At 39.5% G+C, this 24417-nt stretch overlaps 1 protein-coding gene across 1 annotated transcript in view; it reads left to right on the plus strand.

The window, feature by feature from the left end:
* The first annotated feature begins 2026 nt into the window (after positions 1–2026).
* The window catches only part of LOC137173090 (cadherin-7-like), a 111473-nt gene continuing 89082 nt past the window's right edge, over positions 2027–24417 (plus strand). Inside the window, exons 1-2 of the mRNA XM_067577789.1 lie at positions 2027–2972; positions 7966–8538. Of these exons, the coding sequence (XP_067433890.1) occupies positions 8302–8538 (237 nt within the window). The 5' untranslated portion in view covers positions 2027–2972; positions 7966–8301. The remainder of the gene's footprint in view (positions 2973–7965; positions 8539–24417) is intronic.

Raw genomic sequence — 24417 nt, forward strand, 5'->3', positions numbered from 1 at the left:
GCATTCACACCAAAGCTGGCAATCCAGCACCACGATGTAGGGGGCTACAATGGTGGGGGAGTGTTGTTTGAGGTACCAGTGAGACAATGAAATTGATCCAGGAAGTTGAGTCGGAGTTGCAGATTAATGCTTTCAAGGACTTATCAGAAGCCCAAAACACCATGCAGTGGTTTGAAAACTCACAGACAGGATTGTACAACTCTGGAAAGTTTTCACAGCAGCAACTGTTTTATCTTTTGCCACAATGATCACTAGGTAAACAGCTGAATATGGCATTAATGGGCATTTTGGCAAAAGTTGAATCCGGCTCAACTTCTTGCTGGATGCCACTGCCTTTTTTTGCTGAGCCCTATGTGGTCCCCACTGCTGCAGCAAATGCACTGCCCCCATTCAAATGAATGGGAGGACTGGTGTTTTTCAGGCATTTGCCAGATTTGGTGTGAATGCAGCCTAAATGAAAGTGCAAAGGAGACAAAAAGAGCTGCACAATAGTAATGTATTCTGCCTAAGGAAAATGCAAAATCCATGCAGAAAAATACACAGAAGATAATCCATGGGTGACTAATGCCCAGGATTGTGTTTAAAGTGAAATGTGATGTTTCCTCATGTGAGAGCAAGTGTATATACTTTGTGTCGGTGATCAGCAGAAAGCACCTGCTCAAAAACAAACATCCGAGTTCAAGCTGTTTACTTTGACAAGGCTTGAAGAGAATAATGTAATACTCTGTGCAAATGCATGGTATTAACTGGAGCTGCTGGTGCACACTGTATGTTTACTGTCACTAATTAGGAATGTAACTAATACTGGTTGGTTTTAAAGGTCTGTGAGCATAGAGGTGCAGTAGTCTAGTGTAGAGAGGCTAGTCCAACGCTGCATTCCTCTGTCACCACAGGAGTGAAGTTTGCAGCTAATTGGATGAAAAACAAAACTCTGAATAGAAATGGGAGCCCAGATATTTGTGTGGAAATGCACGCACAAAGAAAATGTGTTTTTAAAGTCCGTGTAAAGCAATAATAAATATGTGTTCTGAGTTTGTCACACCACAGAAAAATGTGTAATTAACCACCCAGCCAAATTTGAATGATTAAAAAAAAAAAATCGCCAAATATATAAAATTAGGTTTCAAATTTGTGGAAAAATAAGCAGTGTTCTCTGCTCTGAAATGCCGGGGACGTCTCCGCTGAAGGCGCTGAAAACATGGTTCAACTGAACTGTCTCTGAGTTAACAACACTCATAATAAACTCATGTAATACACAATTTAAAATAGGCCTTTTTTTGTAGGTGTAAGGCAAGCAACATGGACGATATTGTAAAAATAATATAACATTAGTTTGTTTGTTTAATTCGACACATATTTTGTATGTAAATGTGGACTTGTTTCAGTAAAAATGTAACTTAAATTACTAGTTAACAAGCGAACCATCACCAATCATCCTTATGTTAAATTATCGTTTTTTTCAACAGAGTTTGGTGCACTTAACATTATTCACCTCTCTGCTGAAAAGTCCTTGGCGGCTTCATTGCAGCCGTCACCCCTGGGGCAATTGCCTCTCACACCGTGCTTTTTGGTGAAGTGCTGCCCTGCAAATACTCTCCCTCTGGCTGGGGACTGCCCAGCCGGTGATGAAGCCGCAGGCAATGGTCTGTTGACTCTACCCATCCTCCCAGTTGGACAGCCGGTGCTGAAGCTGAAGCCGCCGGTGGCTCCACCCATAAACGGACTCTTCAGCTGCATTTAAAATAACTCCTTGAGCGCTAACATTGAACGAAACTGGCACCATTCACCAATTACAGCAGATTATCCAAAGTGAATACGAGTTGTCTCTGAGGAAACTTTGTAAAACTACCTCTAGTCTTTATATAGTGGGGGGAGGGGTCATGCTAGTAACCCCTCTACGTCATTGAGCCACCACTTCAGGCTTGCCCAAAAAATCCTGAACATAGAAATGGTGAAAAACAGTTTAATGAAATAACTCCACAATTCAGTACTACATAGTTCACTGTCTTTTCACATGTTTTCAGGAATTATTTTCTAACATGTATAATGTGTTTAAAAAGAAATCTCTGATTTTCCTCCACATGGACTCTAAAAATTCAATCTGGAAAGTGTGAATTATGCAGGAAAAAAACAGAAAGGAGCAATCAAATGAATGAATTATCTAAAGACGCCCATAGGGACCATGAATGACAATAAACATACGGTGCAACATTATGCAAAATATTAATTATTTTAACATGTGTGTTGGCCGGATTTAATTAATTCTCAAGGTGAAGGAGGGATGCTAAATTCCTCTCATTGGTTGAAGGTGTCAAGAATTCTGTATTGATTTTCTCTTCACCAGCAAGGCAGTCATTTAACAGTACACATGCCATCTGCTGCCAAAAACTTGGCAGATTTGGAAATTCGGTTCTTCATTCCTTCTGCCAAAACGCTGCGTGTGTTTTCTGGCTCTCTCCACGCCAACTTATTTTGGTCAAACTATTTCGATAGGCTCTCTCCACTCCGGTTAGCGAGGATTTGGCTCAGATTAGAGCGTTTCCTGTCTCGCCCGGCGTTCTGAGTCCCCGCTGCTGCTGCGCGTCCCCTGTTGCCTATGTAAGAGAGAGATAGATACATACCCAAAACCCTGCAGCTGGGGTTCCCTGCACAGAGGCAGCACTGCGCAGGAGAGACGGAGGAAGAGAGAGAGAGAGCAAGCGGGAGAGAGAGAGAGAGAGAGAAAGAGAGACAGAGAGAAGGGGGATCAGACTTGCCACATCCCTGCCAAGGGTGAGCATTTACGCGCGATCCAGTAGCAGATCTCCAGCAGCCTTGCTCTGCCATCAGGACTAATTTCATCATGAAAACTTTCAAACTCTTTATCCTGACATAAGCTGATTTTTTTTCTCTGTGTGGTGCGTGGAGAAAAACCCCAACTTTTGCCACCAGACATCATCTGCGCGGCGGTGAAGTTATTCCATCTTCTTTTGGTGAGTAAATCCAGTAGATTTCAAAGCGCATTATAAACCCTTGTAATCATGTGTCGAGTTTTTCATCCCCACAATGCATCCCAGATAATTTATGGTCTACTTAGGTATTCTGTGCATTTTTGTCCCGTCGCTTATTCTGTAATTAGTATTCCATGGACACAGGTTTCCTGCGGCGGTCGCTCACATAGATGTTTACTGTCGGTGTTTTTCTTGGTGCCCGATTCCCATCATGTGCTTATTTGCCACTATCAGATGTCGCCTCCTGCTTTATTTCCCAAAAAACCCCGAAGTTGTTGAGATGTTTAATCGATCTGTGTTAATGATACGAGCTGTTTCTTTTTTTATTATTATTGGAAAACGTCTCCCATCGATCCGGGAACAGGTGCGCCTTGAGAACTTTTTTCTGCATTGTGCAGGTGTTGACAGCTAATGCGCAATGATTGATACTTAACAGGAGGGTCAAAGCAGTCAGGTCACATCAGTACATAAGGCCGACCAGAGAGATACCTGCTGATTTACACCGCAAAGAATCCACGTCAAAGAGTCACTGAGTACAGAACTGGGCTGCGAAATCCCATTTTTTTTATATGGACAATTGAAAAAAAAAAATCTGCCGGCAGGGTAAAAATGGAACTCATTTTTAATCAATGTGTCCGATGAATTTTCTAAAATTAAAAGATCTGCACTATATCAGGCTAAGATACTGCAACATGTTTCGGAGGAAATTCATGAAACTAATGACTGCAGTGGGAATAAGTGGAACTGTACCAGCATGAGACAGAATGTTACATTTGTTTAAGGACAAATAATACAATAATAAAATGGCTTATAAAGATGGATATTTATTGCAGTGAAGGTTTGTTCTGAAGCAAAATGCAACAAATGACTTTAGATGTCTGACTGTGCAGATGTGACGATAAACTCTGCTTGTGTTTGCAGCCTATTAGCCCTATAATGACCATACTGAGTGTAATACTGTATATGAAAGAGCATTTTGCACCCATCTGCACTACTTGTTTTGATGTTTTCTCATCAGGATGCTGCAAGGACTGAAAGTGGTTTAATTTATGTCTGTAGAATAACTTGAGGTCTCACTGAACTACTTTTAAAAAAAAAATGTATCGGAAAAACTTAACAGAAATACTGTTTGCTTTCATTATGAGGATATTGATAAAGTCCATAATTAACATGAGGTTGGATGTCTCATTTTTAATTCACTTTTTAATGTGTCAGTTGCTTACTTTTTGGTACACAAACAATGCTTCATTTTGCAACTCTAGCATAAATTTGAAAGTGATTTAATTGAGGAAAAAAAAGCAAATTCCTATCTCTGTTATCATACGGCACATGTGTTCAACCCTATAAGCAGGAGGATCGCTGCTGTCTACACCTAGCTCTTTAAAGGTGTTGAATTCTTCCTTTTTCATGCAGCGTGTGACATGTACACACCATCAGCTTCAGATCTACTGGCGAAGGGTGCGAGATGAATTCAAATGCATACGAGATGAGGTATCAAGAATCTGCTCAAAAGGGCAGGACGGTGGTTTAGTGAGTAGGGGGGGACCCTTCAACAGGAGGACTTGGGTTCAAGCTCCTGCATCAGCAAGAGTCTGGTGTGTATGTGATGTGAGTGTCCTTGAGCTGAAGATCCACCTGCTCCAGAATTATTGTCTCTTTGTAGCTGACCCTGCGCTCTGATTTCCCCTGGAAAGAGACGAACAAAGAGGGTTCCCTGTTATAATTATTTATATGAAAACTGCTCATATGCTGCCTTTTTTTTTATTACAAACAGGGCTTCAAATTTCACTAATACACAAGAAAAAACTGACAGGTGCTAGTTTGTTTCAGCAAATTATTAGAAATCCAGATGATTGTATCATCAACATACAACTACACATACTTTTCGTTTCTAAATTGACCCCATGAACCGCCTTTATGAAGTGTCTCAAAACCTAATTGAGTTCACAGCAGTTTGCGTTGTGTGTATATTCTGACACTCTGAATGTACACAATGATTGAGGAGAATATGGATCAGAAGAAGCGTGTGATTGGTTACTGAGCACTGTAGCACTGGTAATCCTGTTGTGAGACTGGCAAATGGGATTAGGACACTGTGTGTAAGAGAAACAGAGCCGGGGGATGACTGGGAGGCTTTACATTCACGGCTGTATCTCACATTCTCACTTAATTTAGCGTCTTCGCTTTGACGCTGCCCCAACAATGAGTCTGCTCTCTCTACAGGAAGTCCAGCATGGATGTCTGTCAAAGCTTTGATCACACGGAAAGATTGATGTTGCCAGACTGAAGGTGCCAATAGATGATATTTTGTGCTGATATTCAATTATTTTAAGATAACTGAAAAGGCACCAGTATAATTTTCTCTGCAGGGTGGAAAAACAACTGAAGTATTTAGAGGATTTGGCACCAAAATGTTGGGAAAAAGAAGAACACAATTCTTTGAGTCAGGCTGCTAGTGCTTTAAGGCAGGATAACCCACCTCTGCTATTCAGCAGAAGGGGAGAACTGCCTTTACATGAGGAATACAGTAATAGACAGTTTGATATCTGATAGTTAAAGCATAACGCCTGTGTTTTTCTCACTTTTGTGTCATTCCTTGAAGACATCAGGCCTGCTTTTCTTCCTTTCAGCAGGCGCCATTCGCTGCCATTCACTCCTGTACTGTATGAAAAACAGCTTCCACTGAGTGAGATAATCCATCACAGCGTACACAACGCCTTCGTTTGGGTTCTGCCAAAGTTTCTCTGTTTCGTTGTCACATCATTGTGCCTCAGTTCAGTGTTTTTTCCGTATCAGCGACGCGTTACGTTACGCTCTGCTTACTGTCAATCACCTGACACCAACAGGAAGAAATGGAAGTCCTCACGAGAAAGTAGTCTCACAAAACACTCTCTTGTCACATCAATCTCTTTGTTTGCCAGGGAGCAGTTCATTTCAAGCTAGATTTGTTATTATACGCTTTAAGTGTTTTAAATGATAAACAATTAGTTTCTTTTGGAAAAAAAAATATTTGTATTGCTGCATGAATTGCTTGAAATTTTGAACAAATAAATCAGACAGTAAATCAGGAAAAAATAATTGAATAAAAAGCCTTACAGAGCACATTGCGACACTCTCAACCACATAAGTGTTATCTCCAGTCTCTATCTGCCTCCCATCTCTTCTAATGTTGAGGGTTTAGCAAAATGAGAAGCTTTACCTTGGCCGCTCGGCTCAAACTGACCCTGCGCCGATCTTCTCTCCCATAATACCACTGCTGCAACCTGCCTTCACAACTCGTGCTGCCCTGCAGCCAGATCTGCTCCACTTTCCACCTCTACCATTAAATTGTCATGCAGAGGCAGTGACTTTGAATCTGTGTGGAAATGTGTATGTGTGTGTATGTGTGTGCACGTTAATGTGTTCGAGCCTGTGTATTCTTGCTGTATCTCAGTCTCATATACGAAATGCAGATTAGAATGATTGTTTCCACAGCTCATTGGAGAAAGTTTTGCCTTATAGGGGTTTGTGTGCTTTCTGAACCTTGACCAGAAATCTAAAAAAAAAAAGGAAAACATTTCAAGATGCCTCTGTGAAGAATTTGAACATTTAAATGAAAGATTTTTAAAGCAAACTCTCAAGATTCTTCTCGCAGACATCTAGGTGTCTGGCGAGGTGAGGAGCACGCTGTTGTGATTTATTTAGGTGTTAATTATTAGCACCAGATAATGACTTTGCTATGGCGAAGTCATTACAACAAATCACTTACACAGGATGTGTGGTGTGCTGTTTTTATTTTGCTAGGGGGAATGCAGAGCAAGTAAAATGAGAACTGGAGAATCTGTGTGGGAAGAAAGAGGTCACTGTATGCCAAAGCAATTACCTTCTTAGTCCTGGGCCCTGCCAATACTCTGCGAAGAGGAGAGAGAAAGAGAGGTCAGCGAGGAAATAAATATACGTCCGTGCGGTCAAGCTCTCGGTTTTCGAAATGTCTGCTTTCAGAGGGCTTCGTTTAGATGGCATTTCTGAGTCAGTATCATCCCAAGAAATTGCATGAATTTATGAGCCAGCTTCCTTTTCTGCTGCAAAGCTTCACCGTGTTTTCACATTCAAAATATTTATTGAGGGAATGTGTTGGAGTCATTGTTAGGTGTCAAACCAGACAGATAATACTGGTGATATTATGAAGTTCATGTAATTACCCAACTACTCGGGACTGCCAGCTTGTGTTGCGACATGAAGAACATTATCTACCAGAAGCTGATGCTTTTCTCTGTTTTGACAAGTCTTCATGTTCTGGCATCTTGGGGAATCTGTCACAGCATGACGATGGCAAGAAGACAGATCCCCTTGCATGTGCTTGGCCGTCAAACAGACTGCATGGAGTAGAGGTCAGGAGCGCTTGGGCCATCATGCTGCTGACAGCTCAGATTTATTTTTAATCTCGGTGATGAGAGCTTGCCACACAGATCATGTGGCTTGTTAGTGTTGAGTGGCAAGTCCCGCCACCATTACGCCATGATCTTATACAAAGAGAATGTGACAAAATAACGACCTTGGTGAGGTAAAGCCCAGATAATTGGGAGCCAGCTGAATGGTGTTTGATTGTTATTCCGTGCAGCCACTGTTGTTTCTTTCTGTGTGAAATCTCTTTGCTTATGTGCATTCAAAAGCCAAGTAATTTCTCCCCCCATCTTACCCTTATTAACATTTTGACCTTGCTGGATTTTTCCTTGGCGTATGTGTAGGTGAGTGTGTGTATGTGAAGGACATTATGTTGATTGTATTTACCATATTTACTGTCTATTCATTTTTGACCAATTTCTGTATGATTGGTGAAAAATGTCATTATCATTGCATCAGCAAGCACATTACTTGCTGTCTAAAGTGACTGCGGTCACAGAGGCAATTTTGCTGACGGTACTTTCTCTTCTCTCTCCTCTATGTCTTTCTCTCTCTCTCTTTTTTTTTTCTCTTGCTCTCTCTGTTCTGATAGGTGCCAATTATATAGCCTCTGTGTTGAAGCCTCCCCGATTGCCATTGACCCTGTTAGCCAGCTTTAATGTCAACTCACTGGCTCCAAAGCGGAAGGAATTACCCCACTTTTAGTCTCCAATCAGGAAAAAAAGAAGAGCAACACAGCAAAATGCAGAGCTTGACTCTTTTTGAACCTATGCGCTCTGTTCAGGGTGTGACTTCACTTGCTTTTTGGTGAAACACAGGGTCAGGACTGTGTGGATAAAACCCTGAGGGTTTTGACATTTCAGCTTTGCCGTCTATTTTTAAAATTTTGCTCCTCTTCTGGCCTCAGTGCTTTTTGGAGGGGGCCCAGATGATGGGGTGGTGTTGCTCAGGCATATGCAGAGCCCTGGCTCTCCTGGCACTCCTGCTTCCCTTGCGGGAGAGGGGCTGCTGGGGGCTGAATCCCAGCTCTGGGGATCTGGAGAAGTCCCCACGCTCTGATCCAGGCCCCTGGGAGGTCCTGCACAGGCACAAACGCAGCTGGGTATGGAACCAGTTCTTCGTGTTAGAGGAGTACACAGGAAATGAACCACTCTATGTTGGCAAGGTAAGTGATCTGTGACTGTTAATGTTAATAATCAGTGTTGCACGGCTTAATGATGTGTTGTAACAGACTCAAAACAATACATTTGCAAAACCAACATTTTCAAATGTTTGACTAAACCAATCTCTGTCTAAAAAAAGCTGTGATAAACTGATACTCTATGTGGCAGCAGGTTTATTGCACCTGTACAGCACTACACATATCAATAACCTCTTACCATAATGACCTGCAGAATCTAGGACACAGCAGAGTTTTATACAGAGTTATACATATTCCCTATGCCCTATATAAAATCTTAAACAAATGAAAGACAAAACACAGACAGTGTAGGAAGGTATCCAACATTTTATTCCAGCCAGTCTGAAGTATGTGCTTATACAAATGTGCAATTTTAGTTTAGAGGCCGCTGTACAATGTGACAAGGTAATTTGCATTGTAATCAATCCATAGAAAAAGGTGTATATTACCCAAATGTGTCTTTGTACAGTAGGTGTTCTGCCAAGGTAGTAGCAGATAGATCAAAGTAATGCATGTTTTGGCAGGTAAATAAGTATGAAACCCTCCCAATGACATTTAAAGCTAGGCACAAATGGCATAGTTAATGTGAGAGTACATTGACAAAGTGACTAATCTTACATAAATGAGATATGGTTACACTCCTGTTCTATTATGGATTACATTTCCTCATGTGAAAATGTATGCAGACCAGTGGGGAAAAAAAATTCAGACACTTCACTTAAAGAAAAGTAGGAAAAAGGCAATGTAAAAATACTCAATTACAAATAAATGCAGTGCAGTGAAATTTTATTTAAAAGCAAAATGCATCAACAAAAGTGAACATACTGGTAGCACTTATTTTAACCTCCATCACCCACCCAATTTTAGCATTTATAAGCAGTAAATAATCAATCAGTAAATGGTTTATAAGACACTGTAATGAAGTTGTAAGCATATATAAGGAGTGAGTGTTAAAAACAGTACAAATACTTTACAAGGCATTGTAAGGATCTATCATGTGTATAATGATAGTGCTACATTATACAGTATTATAAAGCATTTATCTACTGTTTCTATACCAATCATTCATGCCCATAAGAGTTCTAATTATTGATAAATACATTAATTAATACTTAAAAATGTACATAACAACATAGGATTAAGAATGTCCTTACATTTTTACAGCTACATTATAGTGTATTTTAAACCATTTAGTTCTTTGCACAATGAATTAAAATGTTATTATATATATAACGTCATTTATAACAATGTATCATGTTTTATAATCTTTTGTATGTAAAACAGAAGTATTCAGACCTTCTAACATCTAACATCTTTAGGTGTTATTTATTAACACTCAAAAACTTCATCAGGACTGTGTGGATGTGTTTTGATCAGATTTGATTGACAGCACGCCACACGACCCACCAACTGTCATCAGATTGTGATAGAAATGCTGCCAAGTCCTGATTGGTGTATGGAAGTATGTGACCTCACCTTTTTCCCAGCTGAACCCCGCCCACTTCACACCAATGAGAAGAGCACAGAGAGAGAGAGAAAACAAACAGAAACAACCAAAACTGTTTTAACTTAAGCAGAAAATAATGTGTTCATATCGATTCCCATTTATTTTCGTAATAAGAATCTGACTGAGAGAATAATTTCCTCAGGCCTTTAAGTACACTATACTACTGGAAGTAACTAGTAATTATGGATGTCAAATAAATGTAATGGAATAAAACATATATATTATCTCCCTCTGAAATGTAGTGAAATAGATGTACAAAGAAGCATAACACTGAACAGGCACAAATACCTCAAAATGTACTTAAGTTCAGAACTTAAATAAAAGTATTTAGTCACATTCCACTACTGTAAGTAATTAGTAACTATAGCTGTTAAATAAATGTAGTGTAAGAAGTAAAAAGTACATTATTTCCCTCTTGAAAGTACTGAAGTAGATGAACAATGCAGTGTAACATTGGACTTGTCAAGTAAAATACAGAACAAGTACCTCAAAATGTAATTAAGTACGGAACTTGAATAAAAGTACTTAGTCACATTCCACTACTTGAAGTAACTATGGCTGTTAAATAAAGGCTGTGTAAAAAGTACAATATTTCCCTATGAAATACAGTGGAGCAGAAATAGAAAGTAGAATAAGATGGAAATACTCAAATAAAATACATGTACAAGTACCCCAAAACTGTGCCACTCAGTTACCACCACAGATGCAGACCTAATTAACATCCACAACTTCAAGTTTATTGAATCGTATATTGCCCTTTGTCAGATTGTTGGTTTACATCACAGTGATTGGTGTACATACAGTAAACCCTGCTCCCCAGCTTTCAGCACCACTGTGGAAATGGACAGCTCCTGTCTGGAAAATAGCTCTTGCATGTGCGGCACAGGCCAGATGGGTCTTGGATTGGTCTCTAGATCCCTGTTATCTTGGAGAATTTTCTGGTCTTATTATTAAATTAGTTTTCATCTTTCCGCTCATCTGCAGGATAATCATTCTCATCTGCATGTATTTGCGGGGTCTGCTCTCACAAGCCCATTTCCTTGCTGTCTCTGAACTGGATTAGCGTCTCCAGCTGGAATTAGGATACATTTGACTGTCCTATTGTTCTCCTCTCTATTTTTGCCAGAGGGATGCTGGAGGAAAGCATCTAAATCACAATGAGTGTATTTGTGACACTACTGGAGTTCAGCTAAAGGTCATTTCTTGTCAAAGCCTGCACAGCATAATACCTTCTTGTCTAATCTGTGTGTCCGCTGATATCTGTTATATCTTACTGCTGAGGAGAATATTTTGTGTCTATGAACATGTAGTATGATTCAGATGTTTGGTCTTTCTCCTGTGTTGCCCATTTGAAAGTTAAAGACGAGAGGCCAGTACAGTACTCAGGAATTTCGAGTGCTTCTTTTCTTTTACAAACACCTGTGTCTGATTGCTTTTCTTGTTAGTAAATCCCGAAGGACTTGAGCAGACTGATTACTTATTCATAGATATGTAGAGATCTGCATATCCACATGGAATATACACAAACTCATTTTCTAACAGGTAGTCCTTTTATTTTTTCAATACACTAGTGCAGTGCCCGGTCAAAATGTGCATGTTTGGAACAGGCCGATTGCTTGTTATTTCTTTAGAACGGCATATATATGTATCAATTGACAAATCTATCAAAACAATAAGGAATTAATAAATTACATGGTTTAAATCCAGACAGAAACTTCACCAGCGAGACTAAACTGAGGTTTAACTGTAGAAACAGTTTATGGTCTTCCACTGGTTGATTCTACTGCCAATCAAACATGACTGTGCTCCTATTGGCTAGTTTTGCTGCCTCCACCTCTGTTTTTTTTTTTCTCCTGTGTATGCTTGTTCGTCTCTGTCGAGCAGTTTAACTGAGCGGGGGGCATGCCTTTGTCCTGCTCAGCCAGTCAGAGCCCAGAAGCCCAGCCCCACTGTGAAATGACGGTGTTTATATCAAACAGTCCCCGCTGCACTCAGACATGGAGCTGAGTGGCTCGCTGTTTGTTTATTCAATTTATTAATGTGAAACGTCCAAATTGCACCAAATTCGACACTGCACGTCCTTGGGTCCCCGGCAATACATCCGCCAAGTGTGAAGTCAATTGGATGAACAGTTTTCGAAATACGCAAAAGACACACATACATACACACAGACAGACAGACAGAGATTCCTGCCTTTATAGTTAGATATATTGGTTGATCTTTTATTTCATTCAGTATTCGTGGCTTCACAGTGGTATTACTAGCAGTGAAGGTGAGGACAACTACATGACACTATAGCAGAAGGCATGTAAAAACAAAAATCAGACTGGCTACATCTTTACATCTGACCTCATGCTCAAGCTCAATCTAACCTCTTCACAAATATGAAAAATCTGATTCATTGACTCCCCACGGGCAGAGCATGCTGCCTGGGAGCTTGAGAAGCTGTCACATTATTTGTTCCCTTAGATCATAGTTGTCACATAGTGTGTGTTTGTTTGGTATCACAAGGGCATGCTGCTGCTGTAAAAAGTCTGGGCGGGACACCCTGACCTCGTGACTCAGTGTGAGCGACATTGAAGGTCCCTGCCATGTCAAGAAAATGACCTTACTAGAAATGAATTCTTCATGTAGCTTCTACAAAAAGAAAAAAAAGAAAAACAGATGCAGACAGAGCTAGTTTTTCATACTCAGCTCTAAAATTTCCAGCAGGTTATAGACAGAAACACCAGAGTGACATGACCAGTGATTGCTTTTGTCAGATGTATCCGGGTATCTAATATGACAAACAATGGGAATCTGTGTCCAAACAATGGCACAGTCACTGCACAATTTGGTCATTTGTTTGGCTGGAAGCAAAGAGAAATATGATATAGTCAGTAGGAAATGGGAAGTCATCACTTTGGCCTGGCTGCTCCCTTTGCATCTGCAGTCTGCTTGGCTTTAATGCATTCTGTCAGATTCCGAATTTCACAACCAAATGTCTCATTATACTTTGGCACTCTGCCTCGGGTAAGTGTACTGGCCTGGAATCAGCTGCAGTCACATCAAGCCAGTGGAAACATACATTAAAGAACCCCAGACTACACAGCCTCCACCACAAATTGGTGACGCACATATTTAAACAAGCGAAACGCTGGAGAAACTCATCCACTTAACAAACACTTACTGGTAAACATGATGTGATTAACATTTTCTGCAGGGTATTCATGTGACTAAATATTTGCAAGTGTTGAAAAGTACCAATTTGTAGCTTCTGCTGAATAAGCGATGTTAGCAGGCGTTCAAATTTGTAACAGGGACAATTCAACTGTCATGTTTAGATCTTTGTTTTGTTAATGCACCACCTCTTCTTTCTTTGCACTTCGGAATATTTTTTCCACTCCATTCAATAACTTTTGTAAAGCTACTGCTACATGCTATTAAGCACATATCTTTTTTTTTTTTTTCATAGATCTATTTATATTCAAGTGACTCCAGATATTTGCAGCCTCTGAGGCAAAGAAGTGTTGCTTCACATCACGGGAGGTACAAGCAGACAGACACAGCCCTTATGCTGAATTTCACTTATTTATAGAGATGTCTTCGAAATTGGCAGTCTGACTAACCATCCGAGTAATGGATGGACTTATTTCACCTTATGATTCAGGCAGCATTCAGGCGGCATTAGCGAGGGCTCTACTGCAATGGTCACGGAAGGATTTCTTCCATACAAATAACAGAATCTCAATAAGAAGCTTGAAAATGGGAAAACATCTCTTGATGGAGGAAACACTTATAGCTTACTATCAAATCTTCAAGTGTGACTGAAAAAAAAAAGAAATCACTTGTCTCAAATGTTGCAACAGGAAATTTAAATTTTCCATCTGTTTTTGTATTTTGGTTTTGCAACAAGTGTTGTATTTGTTGCAATAACCATTAGACATGCTTATGAGCATGAGTCATATGTAATTTCTGACCTGATAGCCAGAACCTGGTGTTGTGCGTGACAGTAATTCACTTTAATAATCAAACAATATGCATTATGGCCATCAGGGATACTCCCACAGATAATTACAATGGAGCAAACACAACATGTTACTATGCAAGCTACTTCATTAGCATTCTATTAGACGTTCACTGTCAAATGGGTTAGAATCATAGAGCACAGGGCGCTGCTGCAAAGGTCAGTGTGAATAGCATCTACTCACACTCGCTGGTGCCGCAAACACGTCGGCGCAGCTGGGGAGTGGTGAGAGCAGCATGTTGAGCTGGGGGAGGAGGGTGATTCAAGCTGACAGGAGGGACATCATACACACAGTACCCAGGGACAAGAGCTCACAGAGGGGGGAGCTCATGAGGCATCCTGGGGGCCTCTGGGATGGTGGGAAAGCCTTTATCTGAGCCAGGGAATCAAAGAGGATGAAAACAGTAGCGTACAGTAAACTAGACTAGAAGGTAGTTATCAGGAGGGTAGGGGAAAGGACAGGAGAGGAGCATTGTTTACACTTGCACTCTCTCGCACGTATAGTGTCAGGGCTGGAGTCAACATCACCAGGGCAATTTTCAGATGAAGGTCTAGTAAAGTTGAAGTCAAAGTCAACAAAGGGTCATGGCAAAGTCAAGACAGTGAAGTTTAAACTGAAAATGACTCAAAACCAAAAGAGGCAAAGAACTCTACGTTTCTTACAGAAAAAAAGACTTCCTTTAATGGATCAACAGAGATATAGATCAAGCTAACGACTCGGTTACAACTGACAAATTCAAGGCGAAATAATCAAATAATGACTGTCGAATTATCGTATTTTAGGGAGAAAAGAATTGTATATTCAAATCTGTCCCAAAGATCTCTGCTGCACTTCATGATACATCCCTCGGTTCACCAAGTTGACTTTAATGGACTCCGACTACAAGTCACTTTTTATTAAGCAAGCTACAAGACACACATGCATCCTATCATGTAAGATGCAAACAGGTTAAAGATAAACCAAGTGCAAGTTTCAAAATGCGGTCACCAAGAGATTATATGAGGTTGTGAATGATGACAGTGGCTGTCTATAGAGATTTCAGCAGAAATATGACTGGATTATGTATCAGGTCTAGGGTCAGTTTTACATTATGAATTATTGACATAGTTGAGATGAATAATCAGCATGGTTACAAATCAGCTCTGTACCATTTAACTGTTATGGGAGAAAAATGTAAATGTTGAAATTGTTGTACATTTAAGTTTGGTTTTTTTCGAATTATTCATTGTACATTGTACAATAGGCTAAATGATCGTATAAATACAATAATTATTATACACCTGGCAACACTGTGCCTTTACCTTCTTGGTACAAGGTTTGAATTTTAAGTATTTGAGAACTGACACATGCTGGTCAAAAGAAACAGTGTTGTTTTGTGGCATCTTGTTGTTGCAAACGAGGAGTCATTGGATCTAGCAGTGTCCTATCATTCCGATTATAATCAGAAAAAAATCAGAAAAAATGGCAATATTCAGTGCAGAGATGCACTGATCTGACTTTTTCAGTCCCGATACCTGGGCTTTGGGTATATAAAATAATAATAACAATAAAGTATCTGATACCAGATTGGCCCATTGTCAATTATCAGTGCATCTCTAATTCAGTTTTTGTTAAAAAAAAAAAAAAAAAGATGCGTCATCATTACTACCTACTGATTGGTAGAGCATGTATTTGAGAAACTGGGACCAAGTCAGCAGACCTTTTGGGAATTATAAAGTTACATCATTATTTTCAGCCCTTTAAAACTAAACTACATAAAAAATGAAATTAGTTATGAAAACTCCATAAACAGCACACAAGGTCTGGTTTTAAAAATCTCAGGGCACCCTTGGAATTGTTTTGGTGCTATTTTTTCTGTTACTAATATCACTAATTAAAAATGTCATAACTCAACATGTGCTCTACCAAACGGTTGAGAAGACAATTAAACGGTTAACATCAAGAAGGTTACCCATTTTTGCCCCATTTCACAAAGCTTCCAAATCTCACATGAAAAACATGTCGACGTTTTTGCCAAGTAAAATGCCAAATCCCACACAGGCGTTCTTAATTAGCCAGACTGGTTAGACCTCCAGTCAGGTGGAAAATTTGTGGAGCCATGCTGGGAGTTACATGATGTCACCACATTTTGTTGTATTAATAAGAATGATGATGGTGTAAGTTTTCCCGTCTAACTAGCAAGTATCTTACACTCCACGTCATCTGAATTAACTCAAAATATGAATATCAAAATGTACATGAAATGAACTGCAGCCTATATTAAACAAAGTTTCCTTTGTTTCTTGAACAAGACAAGTATGCATAGAGATGGAAGACATGAAAAAATGGTCTTGGTCCTGTACAGGATTTACTTTTCATATGTTTGCACTTGTTACAGAAGCTGTTTGTCTCTTTGCCAAACTTAAGTTATTATTTAGAGAGTGGATTTACACCCCTTGTTTCACCCCTTGGCTAGGCTCTTCAAATTTATGGTGGTCTCATGCTAGCTTGCTTAAAACAGGAGTACATCATTTTGGCATTTGGATGTAGTGTACAAGATAAATGCTCCCTCTTCTAGCTAGTAATGTTAACTCAATTAAATATTAAGCAATATTATGGGCAGAACGAGCTGTGAAATGGTTTGAAGTTGTTGTGAATTTTATTTAATGTTTTCTGTCTGTATCCTCTTTTATGTGCTTTTTTTTTGTCTGAATATAGGGCTGCTGAAGTTTCCTGAAGTGCTGATGTACTGAATTTTAGACATCCCCAACAGGTCTGATCTTGAATAATTCAAGAGAGGTCTTCAGCCTGTGCTGAAAGTATAGACGTACTGTGAATACACACAAAACTTAAGTTTTTAGATCTCTTTATTTCCCTGTACAAAGTGGATAACAGATGGCCGGGAGGCTATTGTGTTTCATATAACGGGGGTATCAAGCATCCCCCTGCACTTCAATGAATAATGTAAGCATGGCACGGCCCAACTGCATACAGGTAGTTCATGTATTATAAAGAGGTTGGTTAAATTTCTGCCACTTGTTCCTCCTAGAATGTCTTGCGACATTTTAAAAGAGAGGTTGGAAGACAATTTACCTTAAGTAAAATAAAAAAATTGCATTTAGTCAGCTGGGAAGCAGAAGAAAGACATAATATGAGAGGTACAGGAGAGAGTTGGTCAAGCATTGGATGCTTGACTACAACTCTCAAAATGTATTGAGGCATTATGGGATGGTGCTCATTTTTCATGGACTGACTAATTGCGTTTCACGTGGATATCTGTATGAAATTAGCTGTTTGATCTCAGTGTATCTGAAATGGGTTTTCATACAGCCTGATACACCACTAGACACAACTTGAGGCATTACAAATGTTTCCTTAAAGACCCCCTTCAATGAAAATCAAGTTTTTAACCTTGTTAACATGTCCATGTGGTGTTTTTATGCTACAAGACACATCACGAGTGAAATAAGCAGTCACTGCCGTGGCTGAGCATTTCTGCTTTGAAACTGAAGTGTACCAAAGACAGTCTCAAAAACACGGATTCAGTTAGGCGGGATTTCTTACATCACAAATCTAAGGAACCAATCATTTATAATTAAAGATAATCGTATGCAGAGTCTACCTCCTCAAGTTTTCCCCGACAGCTGATTCTGATCTGTACAGAAGAGTAGCAACCCGACGAGCTGAAAAGCCGAATCCGACATATTGCTGTTTAGCCAAGTTTCCATCAGGAGAAAAAAACAGTCTCAGTCGGATCAGATCAATTTTGTTATCCAGTGAGAGAACTTTGACCAGAAAGAGCGATGGAATGGCTAGCCTGATCACGTTAGCTTTTAGCTTGGCTAGCAGACCAGCCCGCTAACCCCTCTTTTGCTGCCGTGCGCACCGCTTTCCCTCGCCTCTGAGCCGTCGTAGTCTGTTACGCCAGGCCACCGCCGCAGGGCATTGTGTCCTCGGGAGCTGCAGACCACTGAGCGCCGCTCTAAGCTTCGGTGGAAGTGAGGCGGGTGAGTTGTTGATAATGTTCTGAAGTTCAGTTGAGCTGTACCTTCTTGGCCTAGTTGCACCGGTCGTGTTATCTGCACACTTACGTTAAAAGAAGAGTCCCTTACACTCTTTACAGTACACCATAACCGGGAGCCAGAGAAGCCGCTGCACTGCTGCACGCCGAATATTTGCATATTCATAGATACTGGAATTTTTAATGAGGGAGAAGGACTAGATATTTTAAAGATTTTAAAGTGGTAATTATACTTTTTTGCTGAAAAACCATATCAGACACACATGATTTTTCCAACCAGAGTATCTTTATACATCTTAATACACGCTGGAGAGGATCTTTACAGGGGCATTGAGTTTCCACATCTCTATTATTCCTCCTTTACTCCTCACAGAGTCAGACAGTTGCTCATTGTGTCGAGGGTGTTTCGAGATTGATTCATTATGTATTACCCTCTGCTGCTTATAGGACCACAGGTTTAAAGTCTATCAGATCTCCAGTGAATCTGACTCTTAACAAACATTTTTATTTATCTGAAGCACTGTGGTAATCTGATTATTCCCACTTTCTGCGGTAGTCTGATTTCAGGAACATCCGTCGAAGAGCCAAACCTGGTTTCCTTTTTCAGGTTAAAGCAGGAAGAATAATTTGATTAACACAGCTAAATTTCAGCTGGAGAAACATGTTCAGTATTACCTTGTCTGGGTTTCTTGGAGTCAGTGCATGTAAAGTCATGTTGGAAAGTACGACTAGAGGAGGAACATATAGAATCCCCTTTTTGCAATAATCAATTGCTATAACAAAATGGCATGAATGGCATTTTGTGATTTATAGGTGAAAAAATAATACAAAGTCTTAATAATCATTTAAAAGCACTCAGTCTTGTTTACAAAAGTGCACAGGTGTATGTTTGATTTCAGAATTGGGGAGATGCAATAAGGTCAGAAAATCTGTATACTAACTATGCATATTAATATAATATAGTAAAGCACTTTTCAAAACATGTTTACAAAGTGTTTTACAGACATAAAAACAGAAAATACACAGTTACACAGTGCAAATAGATATTAAAATAGAAATTATGATTAAATCGGTATTAAAATTGGCACTATTAATGCGCTAACCACATAACCATTGTATTTCCATGGATTGTATGGATATTTCCATGGTAACTAAACGGAGCAGTCTGCTTTACTTACTTGTCCTTGATTGATTGATGCTCAACTCTAGCAGCTTTTTGGGAGAATATTGTATGGCTGTAAATGAAAATAAATATTTTTTTTTTTATTTAAAACAATCTGATATGACTTAGAGTTACTTTTCTCAGCTTTTTCCAAGATACAGCAGCCTGTATGTTACCTGAGAGACGAAACCGGGGTGAAAAAAGTCAGCAAAACACTCTGTGCAGCTCTTAAAGCTTAATTAATATGCACTCAAGGTAATAATTAAAGGCGACTCAAATGAGCGTATCAACATGTTGATCAACTTGTGATAGCATAGTTCAACCAAAGTGCTTGTCAGATGGTTGAACAGCGTCCAAATCCCCTCCCTCCGCACCTTCCCGGTGTCAGAAATTGGTACGATTGCATCCGACAATTTTGTACCTACTTTTTGCAGCAGTTAGTCGGATGATTGGAGGTGAACTTCTCTCTCAAGCTCTTTTTTCCTTCCCTAAGTGATTAATTCTGTCACTTTAAATGTGTACAAAGGCGTGCAATTTGTCGTGTCTTTTCATGTCACAAACACTTATCGTAGTCGGATGACACTTTGCATGAACTACCGTAGCCTTCACAATTTTTCAAGTCTGTCTTAAAACAAGTCTGTCAGTTGCCCAAATGAGCATTGAAACAGCCTTTGCTCGCTGTAACCATTCCTCCTGTTCATACTGACCTTTAGAAGATCTCTAAATGTGCTTACAATGTAAATCCTCGTTTACTGCAAAAATACATTTAAAGGTTTTTGTGAAGATAATATGAGGTTTCAGTCATCTGAGTTAGTCAAATTAAGTGGATGTCTTCCATGGTTACAGTCTTTTTAGTAAAAAATTCCCTGGTTTTGTCTCAACGGACAATGTTTTCCTGTTCAGCTACAATGGTAGGATGTTAACATAAAGAGGGAACTCACATTGAAAGTGCATTATGAAGGCATCTCTTAATGGCCAGTATGAACAGGAGGAATGATTACAGCAAGAAAAACATGTCACTGTTCATTTGGGCACCTGACTATTGTTTTACGACAGATTTGAAAAACTGTGAACCTGTCTTTTAACCTGTTACTGACACCATCCCACCTGTGGGACACTTTAACCTTGGTGGCTTTATTTTCAGGATCACTTACACTCATTCTGACTTCTTTGAAAATGTAAAGAGTTACCTTTCAAATGAGACCAGGGTTATGACTGTAATCAAAAGGGTTAAGGAACAATTAATTTTTTTATTGTGGGGACATTATTTTCTGGCTTGTGCACAGAAATGGGCGTGCCTGGTAAGAGGTTAACCTCATCTGGGTTTCTTGAAGTTCTTACATGTATCATGTTGTAAAGTAGCTTTTAAGGAGGAAAACAATACACCATCTCAAAGGTTGATCCTGACGTCAGACCAGTTTTTGGAAAGAGCAGAGGGAAATACATAACCGAGTTACCTGACTTTCTCACCTTAACCTGATTACTCAGTGTAATCTGCTTTTATGTGTGTGTGTGTGCATGTAAGCGTGTTCAAATTGCAGTTCTGCTAAAGTAACCTGATGCCTTCTATCTCATCCCCTCATCCCCTCCATGCACACACACACACTCATACACTTCGTCCTACCCCGACACCCACACCCTCCTCTAGACATTTACCATCCAATGGATGAAGGGACCCTAATATGCTAAAACCGGGGATGCATTGGCCACCTCTCACTGTAATTAAATTCAGTCATAATGAATCATAGCCCCTAATCCTAAAACAGGCTATATTTCCACAGGGAGGAGAAATGACCTACATGTACTGTACTGGAAAAGCTCTTAGTATAGCCTTTCTACTACAGCTTTCTTACTTGGCATTCACTCTGAAAACATGACAAACACACGCAAACCTCCCTTTGAGCTGTGTTGAAAGTAAATGACTTGTGCAGCGTGCTTATTTCCATATCAGTGGTGTTCATTTATATTTGTATATCACACAAAGCATCATTAACAAAATCAGGTAGCAGCTTCAAAAGATTCATAGCAAGTCATGTCACAGTTTATGAGTATTTCTTAATAATGTGGTCAACTACTGTTTTTTTTCTTTTTTTAACTTTTTCTGTTCTGGTTTCAGCTAATGTTTTGTGACTTGAATAGCAATACGATGTGCAACGGCTCATTGCTCTGTGGAGAAGAATCTGCGCATAGTAACATGAGGCAATTAGGGTATTGTATGAGCCAGTCATAAGACTAATGCTGGTGATTCACAATGGTGCCTCTGTACCTTTGCTCTTGGAGGTGTATTTTATCATTTGCAGACCATGTTGGTTGCAGCCCAAGATACTGTCACCGGTTCATTGTGTAAAAAATACACTTGGCAGCAGGAGAACACAGCAGCGGGAGATAATGCATACTTTGTTTTTCTGTTTTGAATGGCCACAGATAGAGAAGAAAAAGTGCTCTTGGTTGCAATGCAGGGAAGTCAGTTAATTACGATTTCTATCTTTGTTTCGCATGTTTGAGTCAATGTGTTCAATTATTAGTCTTTTTTAAAAATGTAATTGCACATGGGTACTAATTGCATCATAGAATGTAAAATTTCAGCTTTTAATTCAAGCTTTTATTCATACCTAATAATGGGCCTCCACTTTCAATCACTGGAAAACAGATGTTTCATCTGGGCAGACTGGCTAGTGTTCTTTGGTAAATAATTTATTCTTTCCTTTATTACATGTCTGTCTTTATAGAAAACTGAGAGCCTACAGCTCAAGGCTAATCTCAGCATGCTAACATGCATGCTCACAGTGTGAATGCTAACATGCTTATGTTGATTGTGTGTTAGAATGTTTACATCTGCTAATTAGCACTAAGCATAAAGTAAAGCTGGTGAGACTGATGAGAATGTCATTAGTTTGGCAGGTATTTGTATTGGAGAAATTAACATTTTGACCCAATGATGGTGCTAGATATATATAAAGTATGGATATATAAAGTTATGGGAGTATTTAATGTTAGGAAAAAGAGGAAAAGTTCAAGGGGGGCGTTTGTACCAAATTTCAAGGCAATCTATCTAGTAGCTGTCAAGATATTTGGCAAAAAAACAGAAATTTCAACCTTATGGTGGCAATAGAGGAAATGTCAAGGAATCACCAGTCATTGAAATTTACACTGTGGGAGTTATGAAAGCCTGAACCAAAATCTGTGCCAGTCCATGTTGCAGATGTAGAGATATTTTGCTGGATAAGTGAACATTTTGAACTGCTGCTGGAGTGAGTTAAAAAAAACAAAAAGAAAAACAAGGGATCACAAATGTCAGCAGGGTTCATCCTCTGGGGATCATGAAGGTATGTGCACAATCCAAGAGTTGTTGAGATATTTCTGTCTATAGCAAAGTGGTGGACTGACATCATCTTCCCCAGAGCCATCCCTAAAAATACATGCATGACAGCTAAACTACATCTGATCATGAAAGTCTAGCTAAGGAAGCTAGTCTGTGTATTTTCTTTTCAGTTGTATTTCATTCAGAGCCCAAGCTTAATGATCAAATGATCTAGTAAATAATCAGAATGCAAGAAGTGACCTTTGGTGCTCTCTCTCCTCATCTGAGGTACAGGCATGGCTGTAAAAGGATAATTGCTCAATTCAGAATTCAGATGCTTCAGTGAACAAAACGAACCCCCCTCATTATGGACTCCACATGGCTGACTTTGGATATTTGATCCAGTTAGGGTCAGACTTTTGGAGCCCAAAGCTAATTCATAAAAATATAACCACAATAACTGTATTGAAGAGAGCTGGTGGCTGAATCAATTCTGTTTCGGTTTCTTTTATTCTCATACCCCAAAGCATTCATTCAATTTCAGGGACAACAGGGATAAGTGGATCTTTGCTGGTTGGAGAAAATGTTTGGTAGTAATTTTTCTTCGCTTCCTTGTACTGGACTCTAAGTTTGTATGCCCATCATGAAAAAGCAAGGCCATATTCTGAGTGTGAAATTTAAGTATGTCATTTGAATTTTCTTTTATACGGCATGCACATAACTAACTACAAATTTTTCTGTGATCCTTCTATCATTTTTTTTATGTTCTCCTTTCTTTACTTTTTCTACTCCATGGATGTGACTCCATCAGAATTAAACTTTCGACAAAAACATCTACACAATACTTGTACTTTCAGTCGAGAGGACCTTCACCTTAGGCAGGCGATTGCTTCTGGCCTATGTACAATGTAAACTAAAGGTGTAAGAAGAATTATTTCCCTTCCATTCAGACCAAAATTCATTCCATTTCAGTCCATTTTTTTCCTGCCAGTAGATATTACATTGACACAGCCGGAATTCAGTTGAATTTAGAGGCTCCAAAGAAGTTTGAGGGATTTCTGTGAAGATATCCTGTTCTTGGAACCCGGCCTATTCATTTTCTATGGAGGAGATGAGTTCATCGTCTGACAGTGTTAAATTATGCCAGGGGGCTAAGGCTATGCAAAGACTATGGTATGATTCAGAGATGGATTGGGCTATGATCTAGGGTTGTTATTGAATTTGGCTCTTGATATCCCTCACAATGAAGAATAGAGTCGGGAGAGTGATTTGCTCTTTTTCTTGGGTGAGACTAAATATATTCACTACTGGAGGGATTGTGTACACATCAAAAGTCTTCCTTCCCAAAGGCCCTCTCATGTTGGGGTTTAATAAGGTATTTTATTGTTTGAAGTAGTACTGCTTGTTTGAGTTGTTTATAATCCCTTTGGATCGTAGCAGCACAGTTGGTATTGTAAAAGAGATGGCATTATCCGTGTGTTTTCTTTTCTTTTTCACCGGCACCAAGCTTCAGTTACATTGCATAATTCAGGTGTGCTTTTTCATTCTTTCCCCAAAGAACTGAAGGAAGGTTTGAGTCACAGGTCTCAGGATTTTTTGTTATATACGTCACTGACAAAGATTGGAGATGGACATGTTTGTTGAAATAGTATGAAGGTGCTTCAAAGAATCAAAAGTAAATGAAAAGCTGGAGCAGGGTAAATATGTTTTTCTATAAGTGGAACGTGTAGGCTGACAAGCAGATCTGATGTTTGCTGCATCTCTGGGGTTAGAAGGACAGCAACTTTTTTCTCATTTTCCTCTTATCTCTATCCTCCTCAAGTGTTGACAGATAATTGAAGAGGCACAAGTAACATGACAGGAGGCCTTGAGGATCTAGCGTGTACT

Source organism: Thunnus thynnus, chromosome 21 (genome assembly GCF_963924715.1).
Source record: "Thunnus thynnus chromosome 21, fThuThy2.1, whole genome shotgun sequence".
In the NCBI taxonomy this organism is placed as follows: Eukaryota; Metazoa; Chordata; class Actinopteri; order Scombriformes; family Scombridae; genus Thunnus; species Thunnus thynnus.